Source organism: Bombus vosnesenskii, unplaced genomic scaffold (genome assembly GCF_011952255.1).
Source record: "Bombus vosnesenskii isolate JDL3184/JDL3185 unplaced genomic scaffold, Bvos_JDL3184-5_v1.1 scf7180000013352, whole genome shotgun sequence".
Taxonomy (NCBI): Eukaryota; Metazoa; Arthropoda; class Insecta; order Hymenoptera; family Apidae; genus Bombus; species Bombus vosnesenskii.
In genome coordinates, this window is record NW_022882988.1 from 1,038,534 (window position 1) to 1,065,313 (window position 26,780).

The 26,780-nt window shown below is 40.3% G+C and overlaps 1 protein-coding gene and 1 long non-coding RNA gene across 3 annotated transcripts in view; one reads left to right on the plus strand and one right to left on the minus strand.

Moving 5' to 3' along the window:
- LOC117236747 overlaps nt 1-26,780 on the plus strand; it is a 123,096-nt gene that overhangs the window by 60,764 nt on the left and 35,552 nt on the right. The gene's annotated exons all lie outside the window — the stretch shown is intronic.
- Nucleotides 1-26,780, minus strand: part of LOC117236734 (insulin-like peptide receptor) — a 108,304-nt gene that overhangs the window by 13,079 nt on the left and 68,445 nt on the right. For both annotated transcript variants that reach the window (XM_033499928.1, XM_033499929.1), the window contains 2 exons: nt 7,072-7,246; nt 5,146-5,392 (listed from right to left, as the gene is read on the minus strand). In XM_033499928.1, the coding sequence (XP_033355819.1) occupies nt 5,146-5,392; nt 7,072-7,246 (422 nt within the window). The remainder of the gene's footprint in view (nt 1-5,145; nt 5,393-7,071; nt 7,247-26,780) is intronic.

The following is a 26,780-nucleotide window of genomic DNA, read 5'->3' on the forward strand; positions in this document are numbered from 1 at the left end:
GTATACGCTTCTCGGAGATTCGGGATAGCCGAAACGAAAAACGAAGTTTCAAATGCTCCGATCGAACGATTCGCGTGTAACGCAAACCATACGTTCTCCAAAGTTGGAAACTAAAACACATGGTGCATGATGTACGTGAGTTGGCAACGTGTATTCCAACCGATAACGAGGCAGGACGACGAGCTCGAGAGACGCGCGTTATATTTTCCGAATTAACGAGTGTTCCAGCTGTCTCCTTCTCGAGAGAGAGAGAGAGAGAGAGAGAGAGAGAGAGATTGCCGTACTACGATCTCTCGATGGAGCGACGTTTTCCGCGTGTTACATGGTCGCTGATAACGTCGAATGGTATTTCTCACCGGCGAAAGTTTGTAACTGCGATCGGTTACTCTCGGCTGTGGCGCGTAAAGCTGCCGCGCGTGACACGGCGGAAAGAAAGGATCGGTTGGCAGGGTTGGATCGACATGACGCAGCGCTTATCCGCTTGCCACTTGCACGGATCGGTGTGCATGTTCCGCATTAAACGCGAATTAACGCATTGTCAGCTGGTTGATGGGGACTGGATTAAAACGCCAGCTTTCATTGTATCTACAGAGGGCGGCAAGCGTGACGAACCGCATTCCATCGCGTTAAATGAGATTTACATTTAAGGAACATTGTATAGGATATTTGCAACACTGTCGACGATTGCGCGTCGAATCGATCGGGTTTCGCAGCATCGAGCCTTTCAAATACGCCGATCCATCGAACTGACGGTGTGCTTTCACGAGTCAGCCTTTAACTCTCGGATACTGAATCTCGATCGTTTTGATCCGATCTTCGCTGCTGTAATATAGCTGCCGCATATCTTGCATTTCATTCTTGTTATCCTCATCTTTACAACGCTATATTTGAGCATAGTCGAACGCTATGGCACACATGCTTTCGCGAATCAATCTTTAACTATCGGACACTGGATCTGGATCGTTTTGATCCGATGCTCACTGGTGTAATATAGCTACCGCGTATCTTCGATTTCATCTTGTTCTACTCTTGTTTTACAATGCTATACTCGGCTCTAGTCCAATGCTATTACGTACGTGTTTAATAAATTTGCTACTGGAGTCTACTTTCTTTCGTTGTAGTCGTTGCAGGCATAAAATGGCTATTGAACCAATTTCCTGTTTCTTTCGTTTTATAAGGAAATAGATGTACGATATTTTTCGTTTTATATCATTTTATCGAATTACGTATGATCGATTTTGTTCTATCGAAATAAAGATCACAACGTTCGACAGTATTACGGTATTAGTATTACGAAGATTGCCACATACTTTACACATTTCACGTTTATTTCTGCATATTACATACGTTCTCTGTGCATTTTCGAGCCCTTCAATTTTCCACGATTATAATATCAAAATCGGCAATTTAATTGTAACGAATCAAATCATTGCAGTACGAGTTACCGGCGACTTTACGCTTAAAGTACAGCTTGTCGGACATAAACAAATGTGCTGGTATTTCTAAGCGATAGCGTACGTCTTAATCTGTAGATGTACGTATATTCTGGGTCATTTCGACTCGATTCAGCTGCTGAAAGGTATAGCCTCGGAGGGTTAACGTTTATTTCAAGAACGTCTGATCGTTTAGAAATTGTAACCGGTTCGGGAACCGGTTTCCACGGAGGGCTGGATCGGCCGTGGCGCACCAAAACGACTCGGTTCACCTCTTCGTGGACGGCGTGACGATATTATTATCCCGCCAGCAGCGAGGACAGTCGGTCGATCTACGACAGAAATAGTTCATCGCGAACTGTGCCAGCAGTGCGATTCTCTGATTTACGCTGGAACCGTGGGATATTATTGCCCTGCATCGGGCAAAATCGTCGTGGGAACCGTTCACCCGAAAGCAATCGGTGGTGCGCCGCGCGAAAGATTGTCGTCGACGCGTTCGAATCGCGAAACTTGCTCCGTGCAATGTATACCGTTCGTGGCCGGAAAGTTGGCTAGCGGAAGAGATGCAAAGTCCGATTGGTTTATAGAGTAATGGGGCCGTGTTCCGTGACACAATCTTGAAAATAGAACAACCGTACACGCTCGATTCCTTTTTTATACGACTTCGATCTAACGTGGTTAGAGAAACTGCAATTCTGTTTTTACGTGATCTAATTCAACTCTTTCAGATTTCATGGTGCGTATATGCAACATTGTACTCTGACAAATGATCGCTGTTTTAAGCGAGTCATTCGTTAAGAAAGGTAACAGAAAATTCCCGTAACTGTGGAACAAAGAGCTAATAAATTAATTCCAATTAGATCGACTGTCGTTCTTGCAAATACCAGTACGATATAAATATGAATTTATTTCTAACAGGAGCGATAAGATGTGTTAAAAAATAGGAGATCCGTAAACAAGGAAACGGTTATGCTGGAGAGATTAGCAAACTTGAATGACAATTTAATTTGTTTCCCAGGTTGATTATTAAAGATGTATTTGTTTCCTGCAAAATTGCTACTCATTTTAGCGCATTACGATCTTTCTTGCAGAAACCTAGGAAAATTATTAATTATTGCCGAAATAACCAAAGCCAAAAAACATTTTCTCCCGATAAAGTTAATCTAACACGGTCCGAACCGAACTTTTTTTTGAATACGTCCATTTAAATTTCATCTTTTGTACTCTTGAACAATTTTGCTGATATTTTTCAGGGACATTGCACTCTGATTTTGCTATATATTTTTCGTAGAATAGAATCGAAAACAATATCGTAGACCAGGATTTTTTTTTTTTTTTTAAAGGAGCCGCGATCGCACAGGTTTGCGTAACAGAATTATGGGGCTGTGAAAATGTTTGCAGCTGTTTACACACCAGTGAGATGAAAAATGTCAGTCATTCGTCAACAAACGATAAAAAAGAATTCGTCCAGTTATCAGTCGACATAGATACAAAACATCGACCTTCTAAAAAATAAACTTTTGCTTGGAACTAGGATAGGATTACCGACAATTTCTAAAAATCTCTTAAACGTACTTGTCAGATTTTAGACTACGCGTCTACGAAAAACGATCAAGATGTTCTGTCACTTATATCAAATATTCAGCCGAGATTAAATTGCTTATGTAACGACAAGACAGCAGATTTATCTCAGCAAAATGTAAATTTAGCTTTGGTGATAAAATTGTAAATATAACTGAGAATCGTTTAAAATTAAACTTCTCTGATTATAGCTCCAACTATATACAGAACGACGAAGATTCTTCAAGACTTAATAACCAAAGAGTTATCGTTTATTTACAAAGATGTAATAATTAACGAGCAACACGGTTTTGTTACTGGCCGATCCACTTTAACTAATCTGATTGAGTACCATCGCTACCTAGTGAATTGCATTGAGAAGGGCTTCCAAGTTGATGACGTATACACTGACTTTAACAAAGCTATCGACTTCATAAATTATTCCGTACTCTACTTATTCTTTATCTGACAAAATCCAAATTATCAACTTGGCGAATATCTATTTTAGAGAAATTCAAAGTACATCCAGAGTTCCTCAGGACCCTCGTTTGGATCTATCGCCTTTTATTTTATTTATTAACTCTTTGCACTCCTATCTTCATCAGTTTTTATCTCAGAAGCTCCTTTGTCGAGTCACACTCGACATTCTTTCAATCCCGCCTTTCTTTGTGAAAGAAAACCAGACTTTTTGTGAAAACGTGCGAAAGGAAACCAGGATTGCATCCTGGAGATTGTTTCAAGATATATCATACACTTAAAAATTACAAAATACAACGACAGTGCGAATAAAACTGGCATTTAAGTGAATTCCTTTCCTCCTTTATTTATTTTTGTAATTATTCCTTCCTTTATTTATAATTGTCTTATATTTTAGTTAAAGTAAAATTTCAAATAAAACACTTGAAAGCGTTGGGAGCTACTGGTAACGAAATTGAAATAAAATTCGCAATGCAAAGGGTTGATGATATACATCTAACGATGAAAATATCTAACGATCTCAGGATCTTTAACAGAATAGATGTTTGTCAGACTCTATCCAGTTGATTCAGGTCGATCTCGATCGCCTACGTAACTGGCGTTTAGCTAATAAATTATCTCTCAACTTATCCGAGTGTCGTATTGTGCGTTTTAATCATTGGAGAAATAACCTAGCGTTTAATTGTTTCATAAATCGTACGCCATTATCCACGCTTGATAATGTGAAAGATCCAAGTATTATTTTCTCAGCCAATCTTGATTTATAACCTCGTCTTGATTCTTTAGGACTTATTCACGGATCCTGCAAGTCTCTTAAAAATACAAACGCTCATAGAACATCGTACTGTCACCTTGTCAAACCAATTTTAGGATACGATGGTATAACATGATCTCCGTATTGTACGTCTTGCAGCCATAATGTCGAGAGATCAATAGAAATTTTTAAGGCTGACTACCAAATATAGCAACGTTCGATGACGTTTGATTCTCACAGTTACGTCAGTATCGTTGATAGTTTATATCTTCCGATACCGAGCAAGAGAAGGATAATATCTGATACGATCTTTATTAGTAAAATAGTTAAAGGCGATTGTCGACTGTCCGGATATCATGCAGCTGCTATTCCTCAATGTACCGCGAAGTAGCTTCAGAAGTCACCTGTTGTTTCATACGCAACAACATCGCACATTCTACGATTGTTACAGAATGTAACCACATGCCAGAAGGCGCCGCCGTTACTCGCTATTGCGATTTCTTGCCATAGAAGATGGAATTTCGGTGTCTGAATTGTACGCTTTCCATCTATGCAGCGAATTCCTCTCACACAGTGCGCATTAATCAACACTTTTGCGATCGCGTCTTTCAAGTACGATGGAGTTCCGGTGTTCCATTTACTTCAACGAAATTTTAGTCAATGCCCGATTAAATGAATTTCTCTGCCGCCGATGAAATCCGCATGTCCGAAGTGAATGGAAAATTCGAAGTATCGCGAAAAACTCGATCAACTCCTATTAGTAGCTTCTTCTTTAAAAAAAAAATTATTTCCTAAACGATCGTAAGATATTGCGAAATCGTAAAACGTCGCGTATAACAAATTTTAATAATCGCGTAACAATCTTTGATCTCTACAAGAACTTTCTATGAGATTTGACAATTATTTGATTTGATAACTTACCGCGATCACGTGTTCTCCTTTGCCAGCCTTAGCAATCAGGTCCCAGTCGATAGTGTCCACGTAACAAAGCGCGGGATTCTTCTCGAAACGAACGGAACCCCTCACGATGGTAGTTAGACTATGCAGCCCGATCTCCTGCAGGTTCATCATCTCGAACGCGACAAGGGCGTAATTTATAAACAGAGAATGGCCTCGAATCACGGTCAGGTTTGGGAACAGGCGACCGATACTTCGCAGCCCTTTTACCCTATAGCATGTACACAAAAGAATAGAGGTAAGAGAGAAGAAAAGACAGATGCGAATGTATTTTACATTTATTATATTCATATTACGCGCCTCCTGTATATCTTCGCACATTTAAATTTCTCGTAAACGCATGAACATCCGCAATCTTAGTTATCGTACACTGGAATTCATCGACCGTTCCTTTCTCTCTTCCCTACTCGCAAAAATATATTTCGCAGATATTCGAAGAAATATTATCCTTCGCGATATTAATACTATTATTCACAGGCGTTTTCTTCTTTAAGATTATAAATTTCTTCGAAACGTGAAATATTTTCCACAGTTATTTTGCTGCTTCGCGTCTACCTCGTTGCACGACCTTTGTCCCACTCTCGAACGTTTCATAGAAAGTATAAAAGTCTCGATACAAACTTATACCTGCCGATGTTCTGGCCGTTTACGGTACTTTTCGATGCTTGTGCAAAAAGTGGCCAGAAAGGGGCAACCAACGAGGAAGGAGGAAGCTGAAGAAGGAACCGGCGAGATAATAACAACGTACAACGAAGTTTAGTGGCCCTCGACGATAGAGGAAGTCGTAGAGACAGATAAACCGCGCCGGTTTTCTACTTTGCAGCGACGCGACGCTCCCGTTGGCTCTGTCACTTAATTCCTTTGTGTATTTGCCAATGACTCGTCGTTCGACCATCTCGTACGGTTCATGGAAAGTTTTTTTTGTTGTCCCTTTCGAGTGTAAAGAACAGAGTGAAAGAGCGTTACTTTTGTGGAAGGAAAAATTTTTGTGCGTTCGATTCGACTTAAAAGACGTTGAAGAGAGGCACGGTATGTCGTATTTTCCTCTGTCGTAGAAGCAAAGTTTTAAAATTCAATGCGAGGATCACGTGCAAGAAGGAACGTGATAAGCAATTTTTAGTCATTTCCATAGTAATCCGTTCTATGTTAATTGAAATTTGCATAGATCGTCTTTTTATTCCACCGTGAGATTAAATATGTACATAATTTTGCACCTTATCGAACATTTCAGAAACGATTGCAATTAATTCTACAAGACGTATCTTCGAATCGAATCTAACAAATTATTTCCTTTCCAACTATGTTAGCCTCCGAGCGATATTAAAAAGTAACAAACCGATAAAAATGAACATTTCATATCTTTTACCTCTGTTCTAGATAATACGTTATCGACCGATTCCATGTCAAACTATCTTTTTTGCTTGATTTTGCAATCAAATACGTCTTTTCCTCGCCGTCTCCAACATTTAGAAAACATTAATATCGCTAGTTCTATCTACATATTAGATTATTCCATCTTCCTCGAGTATTTCATATTAAAATACTTCTTTTTAGTCGATAAATGGCAGAAAGATCAGGAAATCGATAAAACTAAACCCGTCGTATCGATTCCTTCTAATCTACGATTTATTTTATTACTTGAATTTCAGAAACCACTCTTATCGTTTCGTAATACTTTTGCAGATGGAAAATCTCGTAGAAATGTCGTTTCTCACTCTGCATGACGTGCTCCCCAAAGAAAACGTGAATGAGCAAACTAATCTAAACTACTCGACTCGGTAATAACGACAGAGAATTTAAATCGTTCGACAAATTGAGGATGCGTAATACCCCAGCAGACAGTCGTTATATTTTTTCCAGTTTATTTGAAAGTGTACTACCAACGATTACCTATAGAGAAGCAGGTATCCGGTGATCTCTTTCAGTTCCGGGAAAGAGATATTGGCATACTCCGACGGCTCGGCGTTGTCGATCAGCAAAATTTGTACGAAGCCTTCGACTAGTCGGCATCCCTTCAGTCTTGAGAAATAACGCACGCTGTTTCTTATGTCTATGCTTTGGCACACTGCAACAGAAAAAGATGTACGTGATTCGATCAGATACGACGAAGAGAGAATTATCGTGGAAGGGTCGATCGAAATAGACATTACAGCTTCTTTGCATCGTAATAGGGAATTTTAGCTTGTACTGTGATCGCTGTTATCTTCGTTGTTTCTTGGAATTGCGTTCGTAGAGCGAAGCTCCAATCACACGTATCTAATCTACCGACTTTAAGAACGAAAGAGCAAAGTGGTTTTAGACGTTTCCGTCGAATTTCAGTTATTAACTTGGACAGTGTATTTCAATATATGACATTAATAACAAAATAAGATATCGATTATAGAGTGGATATTTTTAGACAACATTTTGCATCTTTTAAACACTCGGCTCGTTTACAGGCTCGACGAGCGTATCTTCGGCATATCCAAATCGACGATACAACGGCTGCGACAAAGTATATGCACGTGGTTGCGTTCGTACAGATTAATCAGATCCAAGGATATTAATAACTATAAAAATTTCATTTTATAAGAATGAAATGTAGCGCCTGATAAAAACTCGCGAATGTTTTTTCTAGCCACTGTACAGTTTTCTCTACATTCTGATGAAATTCGACGTGAATTCGCCAGCTGCGTAGAGAAATATTCCATTTCGTTTTCGAAGCGTCCACCGATTCTTCTTTGTTCCCTTGGATCAAGACAGAAAACACTAAGCCGACCGACGATCGAGGAAAGGGTGACGAAGAACACCGGCGACCCTGAGCCGTGGCAACTGCACCGATTACGATTCATTAAATCTCGACCAGAGAGGGAAACGAAACTCGCCTCCGGAGGCAAGGTCGAGCAACCTGACTAGATCGTTGATATCCGTTGCCTCCCCTTCTCTCAGTCTCTTTCTCTACGATCCGGCAAACCGGACCAACTTGAACGCCAAAGTTATTCAAATTATTCAGTGAATCACTCCAAGTATAGCTGGCGATAACAAACTGAAATCTTTCTTTTCGGTTTGCTTCAACGTACCCGCTAATCTGCTCTTTCTTCGTGATATCGATCACAGTAATCGAAAATGCGATATCGATCGAAGCTTAGCTTACGAATGGTATCGGTGATCGATCGAAACGAGACTTGGTGATAAGGAGAGAAGATGGACTCGAAGTATGAAATCTTAGTTTCAACGATTCGTGCGTTTCAGAGGATACGGATTCTCGTACGATGGCGAGCATGGAAAAAAGAGGAAAAACACAAACAGAGAGGGAAAGGGAAGACAAGAAGAATGCAATTATTGGGAAATAATAAGTACGAACGAGAAGGAATAAATAGGTAATAAACGGCGGAATAAATGAACGCGTGATTGAAGTGTAACAGGAAGAATGTTTTTATAAAGGTGAAGTATCACGAGATAAAGAGGAGGGATAATCAAAGAATACGCCTTTATGCTATCGTAGTTACGTGCAAGTTTAGTTTTATAATAGTTTCGTTTCGTGTTCGCAAACTATGTAAAACCAGGTTCGATTTCAATCCAGTTTCACGATAAAATAAATAATTACGATACAAATATTACAATATCCAGCATTTATTATAAATAGGGAATTTATACCAAATTCAACTTTATTTTCTAATTATTACTCGACGGTTTAAAAGCCACTCTATACGTATTTATAGCGCTTTAAAGAGCAGATAACGTACCTTTAAATATTCCATTATAAGACAAATAGAATTTGTTAATCGTCTGTTTATTCTCTATGCCTTCGCGGTGAACGTGAGTGAACTTTCGTAGAAGGTGGACCGAGTCCCTAAAAAGGAGTCGAACAAGCGTTTTTGGAGCATTTTTGCCCCAACATTCGGATGTTTGATTTCCGATTCGGTAAGCAGTCGCTAAGCGGAGAACGAACGCTCGTTCGTACTTTCATTTTACCAAATTATACTAAAACGGAGAAAGAGTGAGCATTCGTATGCTCGATCTAGATACGCACCATAAGAATGTTCTGAATCGAACTAATGGAATAACAAGGAGTCAATACTGGGTCGCGTGGCAAAGTAACGTGTCGGTTCACGTGTATGCAGACGTGTGGCCACGACGCGACATGACGCTACGCGACGCGACGCGACGCGACGCTACGTATCGTTGCTGGAAGAACCGTGACGAAGCGTCGACTCGTCGCGGTCAACTGTAACGGGTTGCGCTAAAAATACTCGCGACGGCTGACATTGGGATAAACATGAGAGCGCGCGCGAGTTGATCTAGGCACGCGGCCGCTGTGTCGCTTCGCCTCGCCTGATTTCATCGCCACAACACCGCCATCAACGATACAACCTATATCTAAATCTTCGATTTTTAACACATCGTCGATCGGCTACTACTATGCAAAAAATGTATATTTCATTTTGCGACCTACCGCCGGCCTAACTTACGCGAAATTTATATTTTATTTTGAGACGCACTACCGACTATTTTATGCAAAATTTTATTTCATTTTCAGATATATCAGCGGCTATTTTATGCAAAAATTTGATTTTATTCTGCAGCGTAACACCGGCTGTAGATTATGCAAAAATTGTATTTTATTTCGTGGCGTACCACCGGCGAATTTATGCAAAAATTTCATTTTATTTTGCGGCGTACCGCCGACTAGTTTATACAAAGGTTTCTTTATTTTAAGTCGCACCACCGGCTATTTTGTGCAAAAAATTAATGCGTGCCACCTGCGACAACGTTTGTGCGTGAATTCGCCAGCTTACTCGTCATATATCAACAATGCGTTAATCTATGGCTCGTTCCTTCTTAAGTTCTTTGGTATTCTTAGTCGTCTACGGGGTCACTGAATCTTTCTGGCAAAGCGTTCCATTGTTAGAGCGGAGTTACGATAACTGTAGGTGCAAAAAGTAGAATCAAGGTCGTAAAAAGCTTGGTCCTTCCTTATTGTGATATATATTATATTATATTGAGAAACAACTGTTACAGCTAAAAAATTAAAATGTTCAATTATCCAAAGACGAAAAGAAAATCAATTTATATCTTTCTGCGGTCGCTGTCTTGCTTTATAACTGGCTACTATTACAGTGTACAGGGATCTTGCAACGTAAAGGTTAAGCAAGTATGCCTCATTTAAACAGACAGCACTGTACTTTCTTAATCCGTTGAACGCCAACGTTGGGTTAATTGCAACATTCCATTTGTAATTTCTTTTCAATCAACTCACATTATTGGATTCTATCGAATTCACATTCTGATTACGAGAAGAAAATCCACGTATTTGTGCAAAATTTTTGCTTGGTTGGTAACTGGTGGTACAAGCGGAAAGGGGGTGATTCTACGCGAAAAAAGAAGTCGAAAATATAGAATAAAAATTTTTTTTTTTCTTTTTTTTTAATTTTTCCAGCGAGACAACGATCTACAGTGAGATCCGTTATAACGTACCGCACGCGTACCGAGCGAAAGTTCAAAGTCGATTTTCTCGAAAACAAAGCCTCAAACGAAAAATTTTTACTCCATATTTTCGACTTCTTTTTTCGCGTAGAATCACCCCCTTTCCGCTTGTACCACCAGTTACCAACCACCCTGTATATATTTATTTCCATCTACAATTTTGTACAGTTTGAAATTGAAGAATTTTATAGCATTACGATAAACTCTTTCTTTTTACAAATTATAAAATTTCATTTCGTGCCTTCGATCTGTGGTATACTTCCCGTAATATTTATTCTAATTTTCCGTATCTACCGTGCTTTGCAAAACAACAACTCACTTTATTTATGTTTGAGCGATAGCGTTCTATTTACACAACTTAGTTCGAGCTGAACGATAGCCCGAACAATCCAGCGCTCGCTCGTTCGATAGCATTCGAAACGCTTTGATCTGTTTGCCCAAAGAGAATAGCGGATCGTTCGAGTCTCGTGAGATTGGCTGATCTCCGCCGGGTCAAACAACGATGCCTTCCTACCTTTGGAATCTCAGTCGTTTCTTCCGTATCGCGTCACGTTGTCCGATTTTCGAGTTACACCGCGCTCGGGAATCATCGTTACGTTCGAAACATTCGAGACTCTTGAGACACGACAGACAAGCGCACTGGGAGCATCGGTTCGAAGCGGCAGTTTTTCTCGAACGAATCGTCGACGAAAATCGAATCGGACGTGCCTCGATGTCACCGATGCCCACGCACACGCCCACCGGGCCTATTCGTCACCAGGCGATTATTTGTAGCATAAGTCACTGATTGGAGATTTACGGCATTATACGTGTTATATGTACACCACAAGTATTTTTGATTTTTTAATAATACAACCGCTGTAAATACGCGTCTTCCCACTGCTTCGACAATTTTTAGTTGCCGTTAACCCCTTAACCTACGATTTACGTTCGAGAATTTTGGGCCGAAAACGCAAACAAGCTATTTGTACATTATATTATATATTATATTTGGCCCGATCATCGTACTACGGGTTATGCCCGTAATATTTACGTTTGGCCCGATCACCGTACTACGGGCTATGCCCGTAGTTGTAAGATAAGGGGTTAATTGCCGGTTATAAATTGCCGTGCTATAATTTCACAATTCTAGAAATTAAAACGGAGAAATAGGATAGTCGAATGATGTAGGAAGGCTTTTGAAAGGATATCGATGGCTATCGATGCGGGCTTCAACGTTTAAGAGATACCAAATAAACCAAACGTCGACCTTCGTTTTTTTCGAGATAGCCGTCAGCGAGTAAACATATTCGGCTACCGTGGTTGATCGAATGTCCGTAATGAATCAGCTCTGAATCCGCGTGGCACGCGCCAACCAGCATATCGTCCAACGACGAGTCGACCGATTGATAACGGAGCAAGCGCCAGTTTTCTGGCTCCCAACTATCAACACGCTTCTCTTCTATCAAATGTCCTCTGTGCGGTTCTACAATAGTTCGGACGTACGTCCGGACTTTGATCTTTACATTTCACTCTTGCTCTCGTTTCAACCAACCAACAATATTTTTAATCTCTAAGAATAATATTTGACGTAGGATTGAAATCATGCACTCCGACGCTTTTATCGTACGTTTTCTCAAACTTGGGATATTTTTTAACGCGCAAGGAATAGCTACATTCGGATCGAAAACGACGGAAGGAACGCAGCAGAGGTTAACAACTGGACCGCGTTTAACGCTTTGCCGACAGTGTAAATTTCTCAGTAACTTTAACCAGTAACCGGAGAGCTTTTTGCCAACATGTTTCAAGTTCAAGACACTAAGGTGACGTCACCGGACATTAACATTTCATTTGCACTTGACACCACGTTGATCTCACCGACCGTGAAAGCGTCAAGCCAATGAAAATATGAAAAGAATCCGCGCAATGTACAAAGATATACAAAATATCGATAATGCGAATTTTAAGCGGTTATACCTTTGCGATTTTCACAAATTACGTGTTATAAGAGCGTGATCGTACGATTTTTGGCATGTACGTACATACAATTTTCGATGAACAGAGGAACAACGCGGAGGCGTTTAACGACGCCGATCGAGCCGATCGGTGCTCGTGTGGCTGAGGAATTAGCGACTCGCGCGAACTACGCGTAACGCGATTCCTTGGTTGGCGAACAGCTGAAATCTTTAATCGTGGGTAACCTAAGCTATTACCGGCGAACTCGAGCCAACGCGCTTCCTTCGCGCGATTTTTCCTTTCGTCGTTTTCTCGCGTTCACGGTGTCGCGTTTCGCGAGGAATCGAATTCTGGCCGCGTCCAACGAAAAGTCACCGAGTTATCGCGAATCGACCAGGTAAACGCGTTTGCACGCTACTTCGATCGCTCTCGAAGGAGAAAAGGCGAGGGTTGGGAAAAATTTCAGAGACGTGCGACGATGGTTTGAAACGTGCAATTGAAAATTTTAGTTTGGAGTTTAGTCTCGAGAATTGAACCACCACAGCTTCTTATCGATCGGAAGCATTATTTTATTTACTATACAAAGTATTGTGCGTTCTTATTTATTATATTAACGTAATATTTTTAATTATAAACGAATATCTGTTTGATCTTACAAATCACAGTCGGATTCTGAGCAGACATCCTGGAACTATTCATTTAGTTTACCTTAAATCGTTTCGACAAGATTCACGTAGATTAGGTTTCAAAGGTCGAGGGCAACTCGGTTAATTAAACGATTAAATTATTGCAATTTACTACTGTAACTCTAGCAAGTGGTTTCGACTTCTCCCTCCGGCCATACAACACTCAAGTTTACGTTAAATATACAATGACGCTAATATGATCGATCACACGTATTCTAAACGATCTATGTTAGTTCGTGTCGACATTTCGTATCGTAGTTTACGTTAACTATATGCTGTAGGATCGATGATATGAATCAATTATCAAAATTATGAATATTTATGAATGTCGATATGTCAACGCTATATAAAAAGGTAAAATCGATAACTTCCTACGATAAATATTCCTGTCGACTGTATCGAACCAACTCGCAAGACTTTGACCTCGCCAAACATGTCAAAACACAAGAATTTTACGCTTACATGGCTCGAGTTGTAACTACTGTTCGAGACTTCCGGATATAGTATACCAGTGTGTCACCTGATCTTTAAAGAAGCTAGCAGCTATTCTGAAACGACGCGAAACGTCGGTATAATGCAATACTTGTGGACACGGCTTAAAAGCCGCGGCAAGTCTCGAAATAGTAAATCGTTAAAACGCGTTTGAAATATCGACGCTCCGTCCGATCGGAGATAAGCTCGATGGAAAGATTTGGCGCGTGACTCGGCAAATTTAGCAACGATCTCTACAATTTTAGCTCTAAGCTTATCGATCGCTGAGAATAATGTGAATTTTGTAAATTATAAACAGAAAAAATAGTTACAGCGCACCTATAAATAAACGGAGACACGTATAAATGGAGACAAAGCAAGGAAGATAAATATAACTGTAACGTAAGACCGATGTGAATCCCAGAGGATGGAAAGCTGCTTTTCTCAGGGCGTTACTTTCCGATCTGGAACATCAGCTTTTCCTTCCAAACGATTGCCGTTCAGAACCACTCGAAATGCATATCTTATCGCCGCGTCTACGTCCAGTCGATATCGATTGTACATCGTGAAATCGCGTCGGTGAAGACGTTTGCATGGATTCGAATTTGACTCCAACTAAACTATCCAGAAATTTCAACGACCTTAGGTTTGATTAAACAGTGTGATACCGATTTCCGTCGTTTCGTGGTCACGTGATCGATAGCACTATGTATACATTTGGTGGAAACGATATGACACGGTCATAAGTCAAAGCTACAAGAATGGATTTCATTGATGCAGCCGGAATCGTTCGCGTTTTAAAGACGTTATCGAGGTCACCAGTTGGAAAACAGGACAAGTCCACTTTCTGACGGTACGTAAGTTACGTAAGAATAAGAGATTATTCGTGTAATAATCTTTATCCGAATAAAAATCTGTCGAATAACGTATTCGTATAAGAATTTATTCGGTCACTTATCTTTCGGATCAATTAGATTTTTATTCGAAGGAATTTGAATGCTGTTCGATCGCTATACCAACCGGTGCATATCATACAGTGTAGATTTTATTCGCCACTGATTTTATGATCGCGTTATATCGTTTCTATCGACGGTAAATGATTCGATTATCAAAGTACGATCGAGTATTTGCGTAAAAATGATACGCCGTGTAAGTTTTAACTCGTACAACGCAATCAAACTCACTTTAACAGAGTTGTTTCTCTGTATAAGGAGAATTTGTCACATAAGAATGTCGTTGATCTTTTTCGATAGACGATTTTTCTCGTAACCCGTCTTACACGTGGATAATTTGGGCCCTGGCCGAGTAAAAGGTTGCTTTCCAAGCAAATCGCGTATGTAAATCGTATCGGCGTTTTTTTGCGCGCGTATTGGCTGCGTTATCAGCATAACGAGACACGAACAACCGGTTATCACGACTATCACGGCGGGTTGGCCCAAGGCAATAATAGTGATAAGCCAAGTGAAATTGTTAGCAATGTCTCGATGCTTGCAACGTTATCAGATTCGAAGCAAAAAGAAACATCGTCTATTTTCTCAGTCTTCGTTTCTAAACACGGTAAAACTTGCTTATTTTCCCAGTCATCGCCTCCAAAATGTAGTAGAACTTCGTTTGAATGAAATTCCACTTTACCAAACTCCTGTTATCCGAACAACGAAGACTACGTATCTTTATTTTTAATTTCTTTGCCATAGAAGAGCAACTTTGCACAGCGACGAAACAATTTTACTTTCGCGTTTAAAACGAAACAATTATTGTAAGATATAAAGGATATTCTTATTTAATTTTAATGTCCACCTGTTCACGTTACACGATATTTTCTCGGTCCTTCGTTATATTAAAAAATAACGGCGCCTCGTAACGTACGACATGTTTCGTTCCACTGTGCAAAATTCACAGACTGACGTTTAAGATGTCAAAGCTTAGATGCTTTAAATAGCCCTACATTACTACAGTCTAAGAAAGCTCGTTGTACTCGTGCCCTATGAAACGACATCTATCATAGGCAGGAGATGCAAGAGCGCGATAAGTTCTCGGCTTGGCGACTGCTAAAGAAACATTATCGACCAGGCGATGCAACGATTCCTTGTGTTTAATAGGTTAACTCGTAGAATCGTGTAACGCGAACTCGTGGCCCGAAATCATGCTAATTTAATCGCAGTCGTGTAATGTGCTATAATGCGGGAAAAGGTATGCGGCGGCTCGCTAGAGCCGTAATCAACGCGGACGAAAATTTATGCAAAATCGCCGCGCGCCACCTCCGAAACCTGACGAAACACGCCGACTTGCGGTGTAACTGTAAAATGACCCAGTAAGAAGCTATAAGCTCTACTCGAGGTGCTTGCAGTCGTTCATTTTCCCAGCAATTCGGGGAGGAATTTGGAACCGCTGGAAATTTCCGCTTTGTACGTTAGAACGAACTTTCGCACGCACGTGTCAGCAAATAATAGCTAGAAGCCGGATATTTATGCAAATACATGCTTTTACGAACAAAGCTATAAAGATAGAATACACGTTGGGTCACGAAAGTTTTCAAACACTTAATAATAAAATTGTTTATGTTAAAATAAAATTTCACCAAACTCGGTGAAGTGTATTCTATGTTAGGAAGAGCAAACATTACATCATGCAGGAAATGGTACCTGCCATAAACAATGCGATACCGAACGAAGAATTTGAAGTAAGTTTCCGAACAATATGTAAGAAACGTAGTACTACGGCTCTTCCCGACTCCAATATTTTTTAGCCCGTGAGAAACATTGTTCTTTCGTTGCTCGTTAATCGTTAATGGTAGAAATACATTATGGAAATTTTATTAATACACGCATTTATTAATAATAAAAATACATTTTCTGAAATACGAGATTCTTTCGTTAATTATAAGTAGCGGAGATTCTAATTATTTTTGCTCGATGTATTTCAATATGATCGCTGGAGAAGAAGGCACTGAAAACGCCGTGTTCTCCGTGGTTCTTTTAAAATCTGCCATACGTATCTGCTATAATTCAAGTTCGAGGTATGAAATTAACCAACACACTCGCGACAATACTCCCATCCGGCACGCTCAAGAATTCTCAAACACTATGCGTATCGAGGCGTCGATCGACGCTGGTTTTGACAACGACCGCTGCCGCCGCCGCCGCCGCGAGGCGCCGTCTGTTATTAAGAGGAATAAAAATGATCGAGTATCGCGCGTCGGTTGCGATCCAACGCCAACCAATTGCAAGGGGGGTGTGGAAAAGCAGAGATAGGAGTGGACACACGGAAAAGTCGTTTGGCAATTAAAAAACCGTGAACGGCGATCGAAGGCAGTCGTGGCTTGACTGTACCGCCGTTCAGCGAGTCACGATCCTCCCTCGATAGCCTCGAGGAGGTCATCGATTCTGCGAAACCTAACGAGTTTCTTTCTACCGTGGCTGGCGTCCTGACCAACGGCTATAGAGAGGTTAATACTGTGCGAACGACGCTACGTGGATCACCGCGGGATTAAAACCAACCGATGCAAGCGCGCACCTTCCCACTCTTCGATGCGTTTTCAATCCAGGAATTTGCATTCACACCCTCCGCGTAGCGCGGCTGTTGACTCTCGCAAACGAGACCTTTCGATTCATCGGTGAATCGGAATAGAATTATGATTTTCTAATTTCCGGTGCTAATTGTTCCTTCGTTTTGCTTCCTGAATTCGAGTAGGTATAGTATACGACTTTTGGTGGAAATTTTCGGTAAAAGTTGCTCTTCTTTTTTAAATATTTATATTAGGGTATATCGGCATCATCCCGATTAATCGGTACATTCGCTGTTTTTTCAATGGCCGTCGTAAGTTATATTTAAAGAAATCACCGCGACGTCGCGTGCATTGGCAGTGACATCGATACCACACAGTTGACAAACAAACCGAAGGAATTGATATTTCATTTTTGTTAATAAATTGCAATTATCCATTGTTGTCTTATAAATTATTTTCCTCGCTTACGCTTCATAGGTACAGAATTTTACTCCACTGTATTAATTTCATACTTTTCAGTAATAATTGTGTCTCTTTTCCTACGGATTATTTACGCGCTATTGTAATATCATAATATTATAACTTTTGGTGACTATCGCTTCGTTTCCTTCGGAGCGTAGATCCAAGTGTATATTATAACGTTATAATGTATATTATAATATGAACGTAGAAGATTCTTTTCTACGTGTTTAAATACTTTCACATTGCTTTGTACACGAGCAATGTGATTTTTCAAGCAAGTTCAGAATAATATCACAGAAGGGTAGAGTCCTTTCCGATCGGCCAAGGTAAACTAAATTCTACTGCGTTCCGAAAATTTCATGTCACATCTATCTTTCGAAAGCTTGCGTTTAAAATTAGCAAGTGCACCGTAGCATACGCGTATTCGTTTCGCGAGCAGAAGGGCTGCGAAGAAAAGCTCGATCGCGTTGACCTATGATACGATATTATTCAGAGTGGCGCGAAGTTAAAAATAAACGCCACGGTCCCGGGAGAAAGAAGCCCCCAACGGGGTCGTTCGAATCGTTGACGCGATCCACTGAAATAAAAGTAGCTAGTACGTTCCCCGTATCGGGCGTTGATCGCACCAGCTCCTGGAATCTATTAAAAGCGTCTCTTCCGTTTTCGATCAACCAACAAGCGTTAATCCCGTACACATCGATGGACGACTGCTTTTTGCTTGGCGTACACGTTTATAAATAAACCACCTGTACACGCTCGTTACGCCAAATATAGCAACGATGACGGTTCGAGTCGAATCGTTCGACTCTCGCACCACGAGATCCCTCCTTTCTGACTCTATGGCGTGGAAAATGGTTGCCACCTACGATTCGTGCGACACAGTCATAGACACACCTGGTGGTGCACACAGCAGACATATATGAGTCTATACGAGTCGTTGTCCAAAGCTGTTACGTACAGTTGCTCGCATTGAATATCTGGCCACAGCATTATCTCTGTATGTGCCGTTTCGTTTAAGAGACGAAGGAACAGAAATCATTGGATTGCATAAGAAGGAGGTGATTTAAATATCGTGTTGCCTGCTCCGAGAAAACACGAACCATTTATCGCAGCTTGAAAATACGTAAACAATTTCTGTCTGTGAATAACGTCCGATCGTACCACAGATTTTTAACGAAACGGAGCTTTGTCTTCAGTTTTCTCCTTTGTTTCTTAAATTTCAAATTCATCTTTATCCTCGCATCTTCTATTTTAATATCATGCTGCAATTAATACGAATAATTGTAGAAATATACTTCTAATTGTTTTATACATTTTTCCAGGCTATCCGTGTTATTTGCCATCGTATCCGCTTAATATCCGCGGTTTAATCGTCAAACTTGTTATTATTGTACCAAAGTATCCGCTATTAATTACCGACTCTCAACCGATATATAAAGTTCCACTAATTGTACGAGATAACTTCGTAATATTCCTCGTTAATGAGAAGCGAATAAAAAGCCTATACGCAGAACGCGGTATATCGCCAACCTGCTGCTCAACAGAGTCAACAAAGTAACGTTCAAACTATAGTGCACGTGTTTTTTGTTGGTCGAATCCTTCGTAAGTTATTCACCTGATCGTGGACCAAGTGGCCTTGGTGCGGCACAACAAACTGGCAGGATGGGTCAGTGACGCGTGAAGTTGCTTCGACCGCATGGTGTGCGGTCCGATGAATGGAGAGAAGACGGGAAGACGGGAGAAAGGAGGGATTCTTCGTGGTGGTGCTCTCTTACCTAAGAAGTGCCGGTATTTATGTTCTCGTTAACCCTTCCGCTATGAACAGCCACTATCGAGGCCGCGTAGTTCGGTAAAACGTTTCTTCGCTCTGTTATGTTTCTTGTAAATAGAGCTTAACAAGAAATGTGCAGTTACCAGCAGTTTATCGTAAGAAAATGTTTTAATCGTTTAACAGTGTTTAACACGTTTTCGCCGACGCTTCTTTCAACAAGTTATATCCGCTGCACATGGTTATAGGTTGTAATACAGTGTGTTCTTCTGATCGAATCTTTTCGGATATTTTTGTCGACATCGTTAAAATGTTATTACATAGTTTTATAACAGAAAATGGTTGGTTAGATATATATGTATATATATAGGTTGTACGAAGATTTATTATGGAGTTCCGAATGATTTACGTTTATTGCAAAGTTATAAAGGAATTATGAAATACGAAGAGAATCACAAGGATTTATTGTTAATATACTGCGAGACAAGAACAGGTTTGCAGTCAACGTAATTATTGGCTATTAATGTTTCATTTCAGAATGTACATACAACGTTCCTTTTGATTTTGTTTTATTTCTATGAAACAGTTACCGTCCGAGTCAATATATGCTCAATACGTGTGTCTTTTCTTTCAAGTTCTTCGTACGTACAAGTCTAGCGGAATCGAGCGTTATCGCAGGGACTATACATCGCCCTCTGCGTATTTTCTATTTTTATTAGATACAACTCTTTAATAAAACTTTAAACGATCTATGTCTATAAAAAATATATATATATATTTTTTTATTACCTACACTCTGAGCAAATTTGATCGGAAAAAATTGAAATACACCGTTAAAAAACGTATTTGTCGTGGCTTTGGTTGGTGATTCTACGCTTTCGGATCGGTGGAAATCTGTTAAAAATGTGGACGGCAAAATTGATCTCGAGCATGACTTTCAAGGTTAAACCCTTTTTCTTCATTGCATCGTGTGGTATTTATCACGAGGAAGAAACGTCCCAAAAAAATCATGAGACGCAAATGTCCTGCTGGAAAAAATTCTTTACAGCTTCGTCGGTCCTCGAACCGATTTCATTTGTTATATCGCGATAATACAATATATAAAAAATAATATAAGTTAGAAGAAAGTATAAACGGTAATATAATTATGTAACAATAAGCAATAAATTTTGTTTCGTAATATATACATATCGAGGAAAAGTAAGTTCCAGGTCGTCGTGATTTCCAGAGGGTTCAACGATCCACAATTGCTACACCAAATTCCTCACTCGATGGGTCCTCGTGTCCATTGGCGTAAAGAAGAGTAAATTTGTGCCGGTATGCCTCTCAAGAAGATCTTTACGAGGTTCATCGCGCGCAAGAATTTCGTAGGATGACGAAAATTTTGTCCCTGGATGCTGGGAACATTAGAGCGCAATGCACGATATCTCGAAGATATCTCGTTTCTGGATGAAAGAATTTCTTTCAACAGCAACATTCTCGATCATTAGAACACAGGAGTTCGAGCGCATAGAAATTCTCACAGTATGACACAGAGATTCAGTCAGCGGCATTTGAACACGTCTGATTTATTCCATATCTGACTTTAACGTGTAATAAAGTCAGTTTGAAGATTAAAGTGACATATATTACGTATACTTTCACAAAGTATGTAAATTCATTCGTAAGATAATGACACTTTCGTTATTTCGTGTTATTATATTTGACATTAAAATACGAATAAAAACCAGTTTGAAAATAAATGAAACTTTAAGCAATTTTGTCCGAGAGAACGAAGAGATTCGCGACGCATGGTTTCTTTCGAGCTTTTGTTCCTCGCGATGAGTACCGTGCCATTCAACGGAAAAAGCGTCAATTTTGCAGTCTACTTTTTTAACGGATCTCCACCGATCCGAAGGTGTACGATCACCTCCCAAAACCATGACTAACACTTTTTTGACATCCTGTATATATTTTAATAAAAGAAGCGCAGCGTTATTCATTTAATCCTCTATATTCTATATCGTTATCGCGTAATATCAATTTTAAATATTATAATTATACCAATTTATCGTATTTTATTGTATTTTTCTATTGGGGAAAAGAGTCCACAAAATCAGCTTAGCGCGGTAGAAACCCTTCTACACCTTGCAAAATATAGTTTCTCGCCTTTTCGTTGCAATTGATTGATTGCTATCGATCTATCTGAAACGGTGACTTCGTGATCGATTGGCGACAATAAGCTCGCAAAAACGGTAGCGAGCACAATGGGCGATGACGACAACGCTAGGACGCATGTGCCTCGAATCACTATCCTTAACTAGCGCTGGCAACCTCTTCCGCACGCGGCGTACACTCCAGATTTGGCACCGACAGATTACCATTTATTCAGGTCGATGCAATACTCTTTAGTCGGGCAGCACTTTCAAGATGCCGCAGAAATACGAAAACGCTCCAATGTCATTTTCTTACGACGGAATACGAAACTCGACAGAGAGTCGTGCACAATGGGAGAAATTATTTCCACCTATTGTGCACAAATAATATAATAGAAAGTTGAAAAAAGAAAAGACTAAAACTTTCCGTACACCTGATAAACGAAACGTGTACACGCGTGATAACTGTACTCTCTAAAGCAACTACAACAAGTGGATTACGTTTCTACAGAGTTTTCTGATTACGTACGTATAAATTATCTGCCGCAAAATGCATTTCAAAGAAACAAACTGTCTAAGGGTTGATACCGGTATCATCGTTACTATGGAATATTGAATGGAATATCTCGCCATTCAACCTGTTAACGACGTTACCCGGACGAAAGTATGCGTTTATCGTTGAAGCTGAAGCTGACGCACAGCGGTGTACGAGATTTTTTGGCGAGGTCCGGCGTGGCGAAAGGGTTAACATAAGAAGCGAATCGAGTCGGCCGGTTCTATTAACGGAGTTGTTAGCAGGTGTGAGCCGAGTCGAGACACGTAGCGGCAACACCATGGTTGGCCGGAGATCGACGAACCCACCTGTCACGCGGGTACAACAAAATTGCAACGATCCATCGGGATTAACGTCGGCTGTGCAACCGGCTGACAGGTTGGAGGGGATCGCGTGGTTACTTGAAAAAATTTCAACGGACACCGCATTCCAGACGTTCTCTTCAAGGTTATTAGCCATTCACCTAAAGGCCGAAGTACTCGGATGCCCTGCACCGATGAAACTCCCTTCATCTCCGCGTATTTTCCTACTGTTTCCAACGATATCGGTCGTCATTCGACAATTCATTTCTTTGAGAAACTAAGGCGGCAACTTCGGTTCGGGGTGTTAAAGTTGAACTGTCGCGAGTTACGGGCACGGAAAAGGATTTTTATAAATATATATACTATATATATATCCGTAGAACTTCGTTTTCTTTTCGAAACACGGTTTCTCTCCATTCGCATTACGTGTTTCTCTTGGTAAAGAATATGAGATAAATAGTAGGCGATTTCGACGTTTGCCACGGTTCTAGGATTAATATAAATAAATCGCGGTAAACGTAAATAAGAAAAGCGAAGTTTACTTTGTGGCAAATGTACAAAAGACGTACAAACGAAACTTCTATGTTACATTGAAAACATTGAAAAACGATAATCGTAAATACAGTTTGGATGGAAATTCTACCGTAACATTAGAAGCGTACGAACGAAGGGTTAATTTTGATTTTTAATGGCACGTAGCATGAATGCGCAGTAGACAACTCACCGTTGTTGTTCTGGTGCGATCTTATCGAACAGTTGCGAACACGTCGAAACAGCTTTCGTATGATTCCCGCGTTATACCACTCGATACAGGCAACAACCTTCGGAAATATCGAACGTTGCAACATTTAAGATTCCTAAACGCGGCGACGTTTGGAATCTTCTCACGATCCAGGCCTTGGAGAGGTTAAATTATTGTCAAACCGGTACCACGAGACAGCGAGCCACCATCAGACGCAGCGGGGTCCGCGATGGAAAATTCCTAGGACGAAAATGGCGGGTGACGATGGCGAATGGTTCGAAAGAGGGATCGTAAATAACGGTTGTAACCGAGATGGAAGAAAGTTATAGTATAAGAATCGGTATCTTGGTTCGAACGATTTTGGTCGGGGATAACTGCAATGAATAATTAGCCAATTTTTATTACAAATTTACGTTGAACCTTCTTGTTTATCGTTAAACGACATATTATCGACGACAGAAGTTATTTTTTATCACGAATGTCCATTATCTAGGATGGAATATTTGTCTGATCATCGATAAGCAAACGAATTTTACCGTTTATAATGATTATCTCTGGATAATTTAATCTTTCAACAAATGTGTTCTCCACGATTTAACGGTCATCGTCTACCATTTAAACAAAGACGAACTTCTCTTCGAGCGGTTAAATAACCGTCTAACCGACTTTTTCGCAAGCATAAATAAAAAGTACATATATAGTTGTTATTTTTGTTGCCTGGTTCGAAGATATTGAAACGCGTGGATCTTCTGGGGACGCATTGTTGCGGTGGTATCGTGCACGCTCGACGATTCACTGGAAACGATTGCCAACGGCACAAGTAATATTATAACAACAACCGAAAGATTGTGCATAACCACATCATATATTCTCACCGGCAACATCGTTCCGACTAATTGCCACTTTGTGCATACCAACGGAACCGGTTACGATCGATGATTCGGGCGGCGCATTCGGTTCGGATAATGGTTCCGCTTCGTCGCTGCGATCGATCGAAACGGCCACGAATGCTCGCCAACGAGAAAGAGGCCCGTTTTCTCCACCGATCATCACAATAAATAAAGGAATCCAGGAATACATTGTGTTTCTCTTTTGCATTTACATATTTAACAGCTCGTGCTTTCTGTTTCCCGCCGAAATTCGACCCGTTCGTGCTTTTACCTTACAGTTACTGGCTATTGAATTAAAATCACCAAATATTTTCAATGTCTTTCTTTTATTGCCAGACGACTGTACAGTTTCGTATCAACCATCGCCACGCATTTAATCTTAACCAAGATTTTCCGCTTATCGCGTTAATATTCCTTTCGATTCGTATCCTTTCATTTCGGTACGATCGATAATAAATGACTAACGACGTCGTCGACCTATTTGGATCGGAAATGTATCGAATACGGATTCTCTCGAATTTTCTGAATCTTCGTTTCAACATTGTCTTGACGGAGAATTTTGCGAGAAATGTCTATATAAATAGGCGACACAAAAGAGCTTTTATTGGAAGTTACAGCGTTCGTAGTGGCGAAAGGACGCCGACAAATTCTGCCAAAAGATTCGAGATTTGCCCGCAAGACCGGTATACCGATTGTACATCAAGTAGATGCGTGTTCAGGGAACCACAAATTTGGCCACCGATACCCTGTGCGCTATTTTATCGACGTTTCACCGCGATTTATGATAATATTGTATTGTTCTTCGTAGCCTTACTGCAAACGACTACTGTCGTTATGACAATTGACTTATTTGACATATTGTCAAATGACTCAGCATCGAATCTTTACGGGCGACAGAATGTTTCTGCGGCCAACCGCTGGGCAACATCGTGATCGCGACCATTTGTTTTACCCGTTTCCTAACCTTGGATACATTGTGGTACATTGTGTCAGTGTAAAAGAGACTCTGACACTTTATACCTTGAGTTGTGGATCTTTTCTGATACAATCGCTCGTCAATTTCTTCGTACATTTTATTAAAATGTTCGCCTTTGTTCCGATGAAATTTCACCGGCAACGAAACGCATTTTATACCGATTGCAAGAAGAGTAAAATCTGTTCTAGAAGCAAATATAGGTGCGACAGTATTCTTGATTTAAGAGTATGAATCCATCTCAAAATACACGTACGTGTAACGAAACGAAATACAGTGCCAAACAAAAGTATTGGCACAGGCCGGATCTTCGTATAAGAATCTTCGTAAATCTGCGAAGAAGCTGATTATCTACTTAATTTTCCTTTTTTTTTTTTTTTAACGTGACTGCCGACTTTGAAGTTTAAGCGCGCCATGAATCATAAATTTTAAAAATAGCTGTAGCGAAGAAAAAGGATAAAACACGTACAAAGGTCTGTTTTCAGCGGAACAAAAGTGTTGGCACATTGACGATTCCGCGGTACAATTTTCTTACAACGTTTCATTTAATACTTAGTATGCAATCCTTTATTTAAAAACGTACCAATCTTTTTACCATTTTTTGACCTAGTTTGTTACGTTCTTCAAGAAGTATTTCCTTCGAATCCTCCTTAGGCGCGATACGATACGCTTCGATCCTACTTCCCAATTCAGACTAAACAGGCTCAATGGAGTTTAGGTCTGCGGATTATGGCAAAGTCGATAATATATTCGACGTATTAAAAATGATTTACCAACAACATAGGCCGTATGTTTGGGGCCATTACGAAAATAATAATTTTCTTGTAAATTTCATTTTTCCGTACTTTTGCTCTAAAATAATTCGCTCTACGTTCGGATTACGCGCTATCAACGATCACAAAAATACTAACTCGAATACACGTAAACAGAAGACAGCGTATGTATATATACGGATATATCTCATTTCATATATCCTTCTGCAAATAATGTCGTAAAAATATTCAGGGAAAAATCAGTGGTACGATCTCTTCGTTTTATCCAATTCCAAACAGCATCGGATGATATACCCGGATGATTCGCGCTGTGGGGAACGCGGTGTGTTATCTGTCGTTCGCGGAAAATATCGGGACGAATCGCGAATTCACGCGAATAATAAACGAGCCAGACCCCTGGGACACGACGAACGAGGCGATTCACCGTCCCAACAGTCCATTATATTCGTTCAGGGTTCGACGCGATCGAGAGGACGAATTCGCGGCTCAAATCCGCATCGGGATTCACGGTTGCATTACGATCGTTCGACAAAGAGAGAGAGAGGCACTCCTCGTCGAATCGAGGTCTCGATGAAATCGCCGATCTAGACAGCAAATTCTACGAACGTTGGAAGGATAAAGCTTGAATTTATCCGAGTACGATTTACCTGTTCAATTTTATCCAATTACGCAACGATCGACTAATTAACAACTCAAAGAAACAACATTCGATTAAATAACGCATGATAGATTATCTATTAGTTTGGCGCGCGTAAAACGTTCAAAGTTCGAAATTAACCAACTAAGATTATCTATTGAATCGTGGCCAACTACGGAAGAATCGATCGATCAAGTCGTAGGAAAGATGTTTTGTTACAATACGTACGTTAGATGTTCGGAAGATTTCCATTGCTTAGCTATTAGCATAAATCATTACTTCAACGTTGTTAAACTATCGG